A 13,267-nucleotide genomic window follows, 5' to 3' on the forward strand; every position below is an offset into this window, starting at 1 on the left:
TAAGTTTTTATATAGATATGCATCATGTATCATGCTATATGTTGAGTTCCAACGAGTAATTACATCAAGTTTAAATTTTTTAAAACGTTTACCATGATTTATACATAGTTCCTTAAATTCTTGAAGTTTTGATCTTGAAGCATGAATAAAAGAAACTGCATTTCTAATTTTTGAAATAACATCTTGAATCATGCCCATGCCAGCTTGAACAGAAAGATTTAAGATATGACATGCACATCTAATATGCAATAAATTTCCATTTAACATGGGATGCAATGAGTCCTTTAATAATGTAACAGCAGAATTATTATTAGATGCATTATCAAAATTAATAGACATAATTTTATCATTAATATTATATGAACATGCAGTTTGATAAATGGCATTGAAATTTGTTGCCCAGAATGTGGAAAATCAAAAGCAAGAATATGTTTATTTAATTGCCAATCATTATCAATATAATGAGCAGTAATAGCAATAAAACAATTACTACCTATAGATGCTGACCAAATATCAGAAGTTAATGAAACTTTTACATTTAAAGTAGAGAGTGTTTCAATTAAACTTTGTCTCATTGCGAAAAAGTTAGTCATAGCTACTCTTCTAAATGTACGCCTACTAGTTCTTTTGTAAGCTGGTTGTAGGTTTAATTGAACATATTCTTCAAAATTAAAAGATTCACATAAACTAAAAGATAGTTCATCCTTAACAATCCATTTTACAAGTGATTTTCTTTGATTTTCATGATTATATGCAAAATTACCTAAAAGTGATCCCCCTTGTATATTAAGGGTACTTTGAAGACGAGAATCATACATCCTATGACTCTCTTGATATCTTTTTAAATGGCATGTTCCCCCACTACTAGTATAACTATAAAGTTTGGCACATTTTTTACATTTTGCTTTCCAGACTCCATCAACCATAATTCTATCAAATTCATTCCATACAACACTAATCCTCTTACGAGAAGAGGTTTGATCTTCACTCGGTTCACTGGTTCTAGAGGAACTAGGAACATGGGGTTGGGGATTAGTTTCTTCTCCCTCAGAAACAGGAGGAATGCCAAAATGACTTTCATCAAAAGATGGCATATCTAAATTGATGAATGCAAAAAATAAAAACTAACCACAAGGAGGAATTGAGTAGAGGACCAGAGGTAGAGCCGAGATTTGTGAGCTTCCTCTTGTGCTTTCAACAAGAAGTGACCTTCTCTTTCTCTTGTACTTCTAACTTCTCAATAAGAACCTCCTCTTATGTAGCATTTGAACACTTGCTAAATGCAAACTAAAAATTAAATTGCTAAAAGCCTAGAGCACTTGATAAATATTGCTAGAAGAGAGAAATAGTAGTAGTAGAGAAGGAGAGAAGAGTTGGTTTGGTGTGGTGAGAATGAGGGACGAAAGGGGTATTTATAGGACTCCAAATATTTTTTCCCCGAAAATACCCCTCAAAATAGCCGTTTTATGACTGTTGGAAGGAGTATTTTGGGTAAAAACCACAAAAAGCCGTTATGGGTAACAGCTATTTTTTTTTTGCTAGACGGGCCGTGCCAGGCATGGCCCGTCTCATGCCAGGGCCCGCCACCCCACGGGCCTAGGGCCGTGCCGGGCTTAGCCTTTAGGCTAAGCGGGCCGTGCCAGGCATGGCCCGTTTAGTAACAGGCCGGGCCAAGCACGACCCGTTTAGTTTGTAGCCCGATGGGCTTGGGCCGGGCCGGCCGATGCCCATCTCTGGCCCGGCCCGGCCCGATGCCCATCTCTAGTGCCAAGGTATAATACGATACTATACCAACATTCGTATGCAAATATATATGGATTCCATACTAGTGCAACATATTTTATTTTTATTTTTTTAATATTTGAGGAGGGTAGCGTAGGCAAGCAAAGAAGTAAGGCGGCAAATGGGTCGAGTTGACCCATAACCTGTTCTGATCCGATCCGTTATAAAGGATTCGTAGGCCGGGTTGAATTCTAAAATTGAACACGTTCTATTTTCAAGGTTAGATCTAGGTTTCTTGAATTCAGACCCGACTTACTCCATCTATTTGAAATTTGGATAATTTTAGGTTTCCAACTCTAGAACCCAACTCGAACTCGCTAAACCATTTGGGCCCGTGGGCCATAAGGGTGCAGCTCTAACCACCCAACTGGTGCTTAAAGCTCTGTCTAGAATCTTAACTCTCTGTTACTCGTTGCTATTCTGAAGTTCATAGTGAGTAGAAATGTAAAATAATATAATGATATCGAGCTTTGTGGTGATCTCAAACTGTGGGATTGCATTTTTCATGAAGGAAGGTGGGTCAGGTAAGAAATTAGTGCTCGTTAGAAATATAAATGCTTTCATTGGTTACATTTAGCTAGGATGAAATCAGAAGGAAAGAAGAAAAAAAAAATGTATGAAAGAGTTTATTTTCTTAAAAAGAGGAAGCAACAGACACAGCAACATGTAGTGAAATTGGTATTGCGGCTTAAATCAACTTTAAAAAAAAAACAGCAAACATCACTGATACCAAAAATAGATGAAGATCCATAAGTTTATTTTAGTTGTCTAGCAATATGGACCCAACCTTTTAGTGTCATTGAGTCGAAGCTTTGTTAGATGCTGGGTTCAGTGGTTGAAAAGCTTTTGCAGGTAGCTTGAGCCTTGTGAGTCTTTATTCCATGCAACTTGCTGCATTGGCTTAGAATTGATCTTAGCCAGCTATCTTTAGGAATTTGTTTTAATTAAGAAAAGGAAGGAGACTTCTTATCCAAGCAGCCTTTCTTTATTCTCTCTTCTTCCGATCTTCCCGCTTCCTCTCTTATTCTCTCTTTTTCCCTCTTCATTGTTCTCTAACATGAATCAAAATTTTTACTGTCCAATAGCATATTTCTTACTGATTTTCAGATCAAATCAATTTACTCCCCAACTTGCAGCAGATTCATATTTTGTAGCCTATTTTCCACCTGAAGCTGCATCAAAAGAAAGAAAAGAAGGAAAGTAGGGAAAAAAAAAGAAGGCAGGTACGAAGATAAAAACCAAAAAAAAAAAAAAGAAGAAAAGAAGAAAAAAGAAAAACAGTGAATAAAAAGAGGAAAGAAGGGGGGGAAAAAAAGGCAAGAGGTCCGAACTAACACGACCCACAAGACGGTTCCACTCAGTTTGGGCTATTTACCAATCTGAACACCTGAACTGGGGGTATTAGTTCAGATCGGTTCACATTTGGTACTTTGTTATCATAGAAGTTCATGAAATCATGCAGCATCTTGTTCGTAAAAGTTTTAAAAATAATGGTGAATCATGTCATACAACCATGGATACCTTTTTTGGATCAGAGACAGCTCATGAATGAAACTTTAGCTATCCCAAGTCCCAACATCAATAATGTGCACTAAAGCATCATGCATTCCAAATGCTGGCATAACAAAAACGCCCTAAAAAAGGTAGATCTTAGTAAACTATGTGGGTTTGTTTCACAAATATGCCCCAGTCCACAAGTCTTCACCTCTCCCATCTTCAACAAATGAAAGAAACAAAGAAAATACATACGCCAAAAGGTGGCAGTCTATCTTGAAAGCATGCCCAAAAGTGTGGGAATACACATTCAGAGGGGACAAGGATTCTGTGGGCAAACTCCCATCAACCATGAGTAAGAATTGAATGAATAATCTACGAAAATAAGAGTAAGGACAGCAACAGGGGTTGATCTGTTTATTTTCATCATAAATCACCTCAAGAAAATGAAAGTGGCCAGCCAGTAATCACCTCAAGGAATGGAAGAAATCTATGTATTACTGAGATCCAATGACAACTTTGCTCCCTCATGATATACCACAAGTGAACATCAAAGTGTGGCCGCTATATTAATTCAACAAACCATTTTAAACTAGAAATTGAGACTAATCTTTTAGTCCATCTGTAAGGAAAAGATACCCCGATGCGATATTTTTTTTTAAAAAAAGGTGTATTATGTCCCTGATCTGATGAAAACTTTTATTATTCATTGCCTTAGGAATGACAAACTCATGTAAGCTGAATAATTGTATTCCAACAATGCAGCAATAAATTGATGTCTGATAAAAGAGTGCATCCTTTCTATTCAAATAAAAAATAAGGTAACGCATATCTGATCATGACGAGTTAAACAATTATGATGGAGAAGACAACTGCATGTTTTCTGAACAGAGTTGAGCACCAAGTTCAACACAGTGTTGGAGGGGGTAGCCAATGGCTAAGAGAATTTTTTCCAGAATCCAATAATGTCCAACGTGCTTACAGCTGAACTTTACCTGCTAAGTACCATGAATGCATTGCAAGGCTGCCAAATGCCATGATATTGGCAAGTGAAGATAAGCCGTGGATCATTCCAAATTTCTTGTTCATTCCTGCAAGTTGTGGATTAGACTTTGCTACTTCCATGTTCTTTGACCGTCCCACTTCATCACCAATGCTTAGCTCTCTCTCAACCTTGTGCCTCTTCTTCATCATCTGCTCGGGGTAAATAAATAAATGAATGAATAAAGAGATATGTGTTCTCGAAAAGAAAAAAAGGAGATACAAAATCAGATCTGGAATGCTATTTTGAAGCCTAGTCGTGCTTGTTAAATTATAAGATTAGCTGATGACATCAGTAACTTATGATTAGATTATAAACATCTGCTGATGCTTTTTTTAGAAAAGTCACCACAACAACATTTGCTCAAGTGATTAAACTTATAATAGACAAGTTGAGTGATGTTTAAGCCCTTCCATCTAAATTCAATGTAATATTAGTAAGAAATCGCAAGAAAATATCATTAATTATGAAAATTCCCAAAATAGAATCTTGAGTGAACTTAATCTTTCATGTTTTCCAGCAAACAAATTTACAGGCATGTGCAACCCACATTTACGAAAATTAATGAAAAAAAAAAAGAAAAATCTATCTGACCGGGAATTGGATTAAACAAATGAAGACCACATCCATTGAGATCTTCAATTGGACTTCTTATCTTTTTGTTTTGAAGGACTTGGTAAACAAAGGACCGCCTTTCAAGGACTCTCAACAGGAATGCCAATATTTTTATCTTTTATCTTCCACAACTATTCTTGAAAATAATAAAAACTGAAAATTAATCGATCATCCACCCAAGGGAAAACTTAACAAACCCAAAGGCCCTAACTTGTGCTTTTAAATATAGTATACAATCAAATATGACAGAGTAGTTTGTACATTAGAAATGAAAAATAAATGTTGAGAATCATGAAAATAAAAGAATCGACTTAGGAATTATCAAGACCTTAGCATTGAGCAGCCAAAGGCATCAATTTGTCCTAAAACACTTCCTTTTGCCAGTTGTTGCAGCTTTCATTCAATTCATCAAATAAGATGCGTATTTCTTTTGTTTATCTTCTTCTGATGTGCAGGATATAACTATCATTGCTGATAAGTTGAAACCCATTTTAAACTATCAACCATCCTTTAGTAATTTTTTTTTAAAAAAAAACTTCCAACTGTTCAGAGTTACACAAACCATTAACTAGAGAAGGAATATCTACATGAAAATAATGTTTCTCCATCTCCTTGGATAGCTATAATCTAATGACAATTCACCCTGTTTGGTGCCTGAATAATTTTGACCAGCATGTGTGAATAACTTCATCCAAAAAACTACTTACCCCTCGATAACCAGGTAAAACTATTCGAACCGCCCCCCACCACACACAAGTGTCTGTTGCCTGCACTTAACCACCCTACCAAATAGTTTTAACCTGGTTAAAGCTAAATGAATACCAAAAATGTCCATCATTACTGGGGCTTCGTTGGGTTGCCCGAAACATTGTTTGGTTGAATAAAGTTGAAAAAGAGACCTTTATTCAAATTTATCCCGGAAGCAAACAACGCTAGACTCAGCTTCGCCTTGAGAATATAATTCACTCTGCAACTCATAAAACCACTATTGCTCGGTAAGAGACAATGGAATAAATTCCAACGAGCTTTCAACCTACTTCAATCACTCATTCATTTTCGTCATACCGACCCCAACCACCAAATTAATGAGCTATTGAAGCCCAATCTTTTACATCAAAAACAAACCTATCCTGTGTATATAGAGGGAGTAAGGATCAAAATAGTGGATTACCTCGATGGTCATGGGGGTGAAGATAAGGAGGTTGGAGAGATTGAAGAAAAGGGCAGAGAGAAGGAACCCAAGCTGGTATCTCTCAAGGGACGATGCCGACTTCCATGGGTGGAGGTAGGCGAATGCCATCACCGAGATCGCCGCACACACCGATATCAACATGAAGTACGCCGGAAACATCTTGCTCTGTAGATTCCCAAACTGGTGCCTCGGCAAATACCTTTATTTTTTTTTCCCAAGATTAATCAAAATCCAAATAAAACAACAACTAAATTATCAGAAAAAGGGAGGACTTTTAACTAACGCTTTGCCAAATTCCATCATCTTACTTCATAAATCCAAATAAAATAATAAAAAAAAGAATCTTTGTCAAGATTTTCCGAATTTTCTCAAAATTTCCTCAAAAGCAATGAAAAAGGCTGGATATTTTGAGGACTGGGAGGCGTACTTGAACATGATGATGCCGCCGATGAAAGTGACCCAGAGGGCGGAGCCCCAGCAGGTGGCGAAGCAGAGGAGATGGGCGATCTTGGCGACGGAGACGGCGGCGGCGGGGGAGGCCGGCCCCGACCCGAACAGGTCCGGCGCGAAGACCACTCCGACCGCCAGGAACGCCACCGCGGAGAGGAACCGCGTCGCCCAAGCCATCGGAGAGAGAACTCTAGGGTTAGGGTTAAGGTTAGGCTTCGGCAGTCGCACAGTCGCTGGGTAGGAGGAGAAGGCGACGACTCTAGAGTTATAAAAAGCCTTGAAGAAAGGAGACGGCCGGACGGTAGAGATAAGCTTGGGCGGAGAGGACGTACAGTCCATTTTCTATAAATATCCCTACTCTTTCAAATATTTCACAGATATCAGTTCTTCTACTAGCTGTCATATTTATTTTAAGTAAGGGTAATAACGGAAATAATGGATCGGGGTTTGGGTTGGTTGCTGCTAAAGTAAGCAAGGGTTAAACCGGGTCCATTCTGGCATAAATGCCAGAGCTGATCAGATCAATTGGACTCTAGGGTTCTGAGATTCGGTCCAGTCCAGTAAAATTTGGACCATGACTAGGTCCATTGGATTATCGGGTTCGAGATCGGGTTTTGTTGCAGATGGTGCTTTTACAATTCATACAGGACTAGACTAGGGCTGGAAACAATCCAAGCTGGGCTATATTTCCACTGCACGCTTGTGCTCGTTTTATGTCATTCTTTGGCTTAATGCCAATTTGCAAGATTTTTTTTTTCACAATTCAACTAGCTTTCGAGCATACTTGTTCCTCATCCGAGCCAATCTAATTAATTTGCCAATTCGGATCGGGTCATGATAATGCTGGGTCTACATATAGGTTGGGTTAACTTGGTATTAAGTTCAGACCTGAACCAAACCAGCAACCAACCTGATTCCCACCTTTAGCAATAACTGTTGTTAACAAATCCTACAAGTGAATTCATTTTTTTACTGGAAAAACGAAATCCGTTCAGAGCATTTTTTTTTTCAACTCAGAATTGTCAAATGTGATTGCTAGATCAACTTCTTTTCTTGACAAAGAGATCAAATTTTGTTCCATCTTACATTAGTCTTTAATAAAAGAATGAGCCACAAGGTTTATTGTCAAAAAAATTACATCACAAAGTTGACATAAAGGAGGAAAAAAAAGAAAAAAAAAAATCAAAGCACGGCAATTTTTTGCAGTGGAGTGAATTCTTTGTAGATCAGCAATTTTTCCAACTCTTGACCAATCTGCACATTAGAAAAAACACACTAATCAGGACTATGAGAAGCACGTTGCGAGAACGGCCACTAGAGTCATCACATAAAGAAAGTATTTAGGCCGCTGTTGAAAAGGAATACAAGATGAATTGCAGCAGCAACACAAACATATCCATCAAAATAGCTATTGAGCACAGTTGAAAAAAAAAGCTCCACAGAAAAATTTTGAGCAGTTTATGTCCAAACTGTCATTTTGAAGTCAAGCCTCCCATGACTTTCCAAACATCCCCTGCTTAAATTAACAGCAATGGCATGCATGCAAATGTATATGCATCTGTATGACTGTATTAGGAGAAGGAACATCATTATCTAACTTGGTTGATACTTCTTTGTAGGAGAAATCAGCTACTTATTCTATTTGATGGGAACAATTTCACCTAGTCATTACTTTCTTCCTGACAGAAAGAAAAACTGATGTTGTTGGCAATAATATAGGCCGAAGATTGTCATGTTACTAGATCTTATAAAAATTTACAATTCAAAATCAGCTATTCAGCTTATATTGTATCATGAGGAATACCTCATCCTGAATCTCAGATTAGATTCTGGAATTTGCAAAAGCTCACCGACATCATGTTTTATGAGACAGAAACAAAAGATTCTACAATATTAAAACAGTTTCAATTTTATCGCTAGAAATTCATAGGCTTTGTTACTCAACGCGTTACCTAGAAAACCATCAAATCATTTTCAATTGTACCTAAGGACTCTTTATCATCAGGCAGCCATATACTAATAAGAAACACACCACTATGCTCATGATCATCTATAGAGAAACTTCTGTTTTTCTTCCCCATCATATGCAAAGAAAAATACTTGACTGTTGCACACCTCATACTATATCAATCAAACAAACATTCTCACTTTCAAACAAAAAAATTATGTCCCACAAGATATAGTGTATTTTTCTATCGCAAACAGAGGAGAGTTTTAGTAAAATGAAGATCCAATTTACCAAAATTCCTGGGCACTCTGAAACTTAAGATAAATGTCACAGCCCTACCCATAATATTGTTTTACATTTGATTGCCATTAAACATGCATGCTGACCATACTTGGGTGGTTCTGTTGATACAGAGTCAAATGCCTTGACTAATAGCTCCATGGTGTTCTTACTAGAATGCACATGGTTTACTCTAGAGGAAGAAGAATTTGATGGATGACAGTGATTTCATACATTAATTGTTTGGAGTAGATTCAATAGACATAATTCCCAATTTACTTTATGTATTTTTTTTGCAGTTACTTATTAGACAGTAAATGCAAAAGTATATATACTAAATATGTTTATTTTGAAGAGACAGTTCAAGCTGCTTCTGAAGTGAGAAACATGGTTTAATATGCCAACGTCCAGCCATGCTGGGTGTTTGCATTATGCATAGCAGAGTTAGCAATAAGGCAAAGGAATACTCCATTAATTCAAAAGGTTTATTCATCAGCTAGGTTGTACTACGGTCAACAACTATCAAGTGATTTGAGTCTTTCTTTTTCTCTTTCTTCTAATACCCACCTTTTCAAAAAAGAATATGATTATAATTATAACAAAGAGAAGGAATCATTGAAAGGATATGTTGAAACACCTACGCAAATGTTTCCAGATTTTAGCAGGAAAAAAGGTTTTAGACTGTACAAATTTATTTTTTCATCATTGGTCATACAGAAGCAAACAGAAAAGTGACAAATTGAAAATGGTTTTCACTTATGCATCCCTTTTTGTATATTCTAGAATATATATATATATATATATATATATATATATATATATATATATAGGCACAGATGTAGATATAGATAGATATATAGAAGTTTATGTCTTGAAGCATAAACAGTAAGACTTACCCTAGCTGTTTGTAGACAAAATTGTGAATGCATTGGCATTTATTGTTCAGGTCATATTCCCCTTCAAAGTGAGAACAATGAATCAATTTTCATCATTCCCATCCAAATCCTTTTTTTCTCCGTGTCTTTTTCCTAGTTCTTCTCCTTTACATAGAAAAATAGAGAATGAGAGCAGCATCCAATTAGTCCCATGGCTATTATTAAGGAACACAGCAAGGTAAGAAAAAATGTCAATAAGATAAATAATTACTGTTTGCAGCAACAGCTTAACTGTATGTTTGAAGAGCTGAGGCTGCAGTCAGAAACATTGGCTTCATTTCATAGACAAATACCAATCATCTTGTGGTAGCGCAGGCATATCATGCAAAATTAACATGGCAAGATATCATGTATGAATACACAAAAGTAATTATCCAGAAGCCAAGTCACAGTGGGCTGAGATTGTTGACTGGAGCCCCTGCTTCACCCTTTAGTAGGGTTGAGATGATTTGATGGCATAACTGATATGCCTTTGGTAAAACAACCTTTAATAAAGAAGCTGTAATCTATGTCTGTTGAAGAATTAGTTTCAACCATGAAATAATTTGAATCAGCTGTTGACAACTCTGTCAGTGATTTCAGATTCTATCTTCAGATTAGGAAGGGGATTTATATGAATTCCCTTCCTTTCGCATTTGCTAATTAACTCTCGAGCCTCTTCTAAGTTGCCCGAAGAAGTAAGGGCATGAACAATTGAGCCATATGAATAAGAATTTGGAGTGCAGCCATTTAACTCCATGATGAGTACAGTTTCTTTGGCCTCTTCAATTTTCCTTGCATCACATAAAGATTTGATAAAAGCATTATATGTATAACTGTCTGGGGCCACACCAAATCTCAACATAGCATCAAAAAGGTTCTGTGCCTTCTCAATCTTTTTCATCTTACAAAAGCTTACAATTAGGGGATTAAAAGAAAAGACATCTGGATCAATGCCTTCTTCTTTCATCCTTTTGAAAAGTTTCATTGATCTGCGGACATCCCCAACTGCACAAAGAGAACGGATTAGTATGTTGTATGTCACAGCATTTGGAGAAACACCCCATTCTATCATCTCATTGAAACAATCAAAAGCATCATCCATCTGGTGAACCCGGCAAAGCCCATCAATTATAGAGCTGAATGTAACAACATCTGGCTTAAAACCATGCTCCAGAAGCATCTTTAGAACATCTCTTGCCATACTTGCATCCCCAACCCTAGAATGGCCACTGATAAGAGTATTGAATGTAACGAGGTTCGGACGAAAACCCTTCCCATGCATTTCTTCAAAAATCTCCATTGCCTTATCCATCATCTCAGCTTTGACAAAGCAATCGATCAGCATGTTATACGATACTACACTAGATACAAGTCCATCCAAGACCATGTGTTTCAAATACAGATTTGCCTCCACAACCCATCCCTCCTTTAACAAAGAATTGATAACCATAAGATATGTACTAAATCCAGGTTTGCCGCCTCCTTTTCTGTAATGGTCCAACATCTCACAGACATCACTCAATCCCAGACCCTTCACCATACAAGCCATCACTACATTAAATGTTGCAGCATCCGGAAAATAACCCCTTTGGCCCACCCTACTCATAAACCCTCTAGCCTCTCTTGCCATACTACACTTGGAAAGGCAATACAAAATAGTGCTACATGCATGCTCCTGTAGAACTGGTTCTCGCTCTAAATGCCCACATAACATTTCATACGCCTTGTGTGGTTCCAAGCACCGAAATGTGCCATGAATCAATGACCGGAAAGTGGCTTCATTAGGAGCCACATTTCTCTTCTTCATCGTCTCTAAGACCCGAAATGCCTCCTCCACCTTCTTTGCATTGCAAAATCCATCCACCAATATAGTGTAGGTGAAGACATTAGGTGGGTATCCTGAACTCTCCATCTGCCTCACCAACCGAAGAGCTTCTTCAACAATACCCAGCTTGCATACTCCATGGATGAGACTATTGTAAGTGAAACAATCCGGCGAGCAGTTGTCAGATGGCATCTGCTGGAACTTAAAATAGGCCAAATCAAGTGAATTAGCTTTAACCAATGCATCGATCACCGAGTTGTAGACCAGGGTGCTCGGCCTAAATCCCAAGAATGACATCTGCCCAAAGACTTCATTCACATACTTCGCAAGACCTAATCGGCCCCAACTAGATATCAAAATGCACAGCATGTCCTCCGTAATTCGACAACCGGAGCTCTTAATCTCCTTCAATAAGTCCACAGACAGCACCACTGGACCTCTCCTCCATAGAGCTTCAGCCAAAACCCTGCGAACGGATTGATCTTTTGCTAATTGTTCGTTGAAATTAGAAAGCCAGATGTAAAATTTGAGCGAGAATAGAGGGTTTTCCAGATTTTGTATCAAGCTCACCGCTGAACGGGGATAAAGATATGCCACAACCGATTTGAACTCAGTATTTAGCATCGAAAACCAATCTTTTCTCGAGAGAATCTCTGAGAAACGAACTGGGTCGAGGGATTTCGCGGTTTTTTGATGGATTTCGGCGGAAAGGCGCGATTTTGAAGCCGGCCAGCTCTTGGATCCATCGAAACCATGAAGAAAATCGGATTTTGAAGCTGGAGAACGGGGCTTACCCGAAGAGGCGCGGGGGAGAGGGGCCGATTGTGGGTTGGCGCTGCCGACGAGATCCGGTCTGCTTGGTTTCCTCCGTTTCAGGAGAAGCTCATCTACAGGGGGCTGCTTTTTAGAAGGAGAGGGCCGGAGATTGGGAGGAGGGAAGCCTCTCATGGTCGCCGGCGAGCGGCGAAGGTCGTGGCGGAACGGCAGCGGCGGTGAAGACGCTCTGAGGAAGAAGAGAGGAAGGGATGGAGTGTTTTGGTCCTCCGTCTGCGGCTTGAATTCATCGAGCCTCCGGTTCGGTCCAATAACTAGGCCCGGCCTGAGATTGGCCGAAACTTTTGCCAGCCCAAAAAGAACAGAATAGCCTCTTTTTCTACGCCAATGGAGATAAATTTGCCACGAGTATTTTCAGTGTGGTTTCATAAAATCCAATATTTATTTATATTTATTTTTTTAAAAAAGTTTAAAGTACTATGTTTTTTATTCGGATGCTAATATAAATGATTATGATGTTGATATGCTCGGTCACAATTAAAATTTATTAGTTAATCTACAGTAGAAGTTTGCCTATTAAAACCTTCTATTAAGTATAATTTATTATATTATTATATATTTTTAAAAAGTTAAAAAATAAAAAATTGTATCTAATGTATCATGCAGGGAATACCGATATAAATGATTGAAGTTTCTATATGAGGCTCAACTTTTTTATATTTCTCTGTTTGCGACGTGAATGCAAGTATTAACAATAAAACTTTCTTCATGGCCATAATTAAAATTCATTACTAAATGTATAGCAGAAATTTCGCTATTATACCTTTTTATTTATTATAATTTATTATATTAATATATTATTTTTTAAAAAAATAAAAAAAATATTCAATGCATGGTGTAAGTCAAATGCTGGTATTTTATGAGAACTAACAATCTCTCATATACCTTC

General features: G+C 37.7%; 2 protein-coding genes across 7 annotated transcripts; both read right to left on the minus strand.

Moving 5' to 3' along the window:
- Window positions 1-4,054: 4,054 nt before the first annotated feature.
- On the minus strand, window positions 4,055-6,885 carry LOC103712473 (Late embryogenesis abundant protein (LEA) family protein). The gene is made up of 3 exons (XM_008799003.6): window positions 6,553-6,885; window positions 6,105-6,324; window positions 4,055-4,470 (listed from the first exon to the last, which is right to left on the minus strand). Exons 1-3 carry the CDS (start codon window positions 6,750-6,752, stop codon window positions 4,255-4,257), a joined length of 636 nt encoding a protein of 211 aa, XP_008797225.3. The 5' UTR covers window positions 6,753-6,885; the 3' UTR covers window positions 4,055-4,254.
- Window positions 6,886-7,594: 709 nt separating this feature from the next.
- On the minus strand, window positions 7,595-12,640 carry PPR40 (pentatricopeptide (PPR) domain protein 40). 6 transcript variants are annotated; one of them, XM_089929210.1, is made up of 4 exons: window positions 12,339-12,640; window positions 9,970-12,010; window positions 9,699-9,842; window positions 7,595-7,829 (listed from the first exon to the last, which is right to left on the minus strand). In XM_089929210.1, the coding sequence occupies exon 2, from the start codon at window positions 11,911-11,913 to the stop codon at window positions 10,288-10,290; it is 1,626 nt and encodes a 541-aa protein (XP_089785336.1). In that variant the 5' UTR covers window positions 11,914-12,010; window positions 12,339-12,640; the 3' UTR covers window positions 7,595-7,829; window positions 9,699-9,842; window positions 9,970-10,287. The 6 variants fall into 6 exon arrangements, with proteins under 6 accessions (XP_089785336.1, XP_089785335.1, XP_089785332.1 ...); XM_089929209.1 differs by having other exon boundaries at window positions 12,115-12,606; XM_089929206.1 differs by having other exon boundaries at window positions 9,970-12,622.
- Window positions 12,641-13,267: the final 627 nt, after the last annotated feature.

The sequence above is a fragment of the Phoenix dactylifera genome, chromosome 2 (genome assembly GCF_051530095.1).
Source record: "Phoenix dactylifera cultivar Ajwa chromosome 2, Ajwa_hap1_PhDact_Kaust_v1.1, whole genome shotgun sequence".
Classification (NCBI taxonomy): domain Eukaryota; kingdom Viridiplantae; phylum Streptophyta; class Magnoliopsida; order Arecales; family Arecaceae; genus Phoenix; species Phoenix dactylifera.

Excerpts from the sequence above, each read along its gene's own strand:
- PPR40 (XM_089929205.1), bottom strand. The coding sequence starts at position 12,492 with ATGAGAGGCTTCCCTCCTCCCAATCTCCGGCCCTCTCCTTCTAAAAAG.
- LOC103712473 (XM_008799003.6), bottom strand. The coding sequence starts at position 6,752 with ATGGCTTGGGCGACGCGGTTCCTCTCCGCGGTGGCGTTCCTGGCGGTC. Across the intron at positions 6,325-6,552 it reads GGCGGCATCATCATGTTCAA|GTATTTGCCGAGGCACCAGT; the intron begins GTACGCCTCCCA and ends AAAAAAATAAAG. Across the intron at positions 4,471-6,104 it reads TCACCCCCATGACCATCGAG|ATGATGAAGAAGAGGCACAA; the intron begins GTAATCCACTAT and ends TACCCCGAGCAG.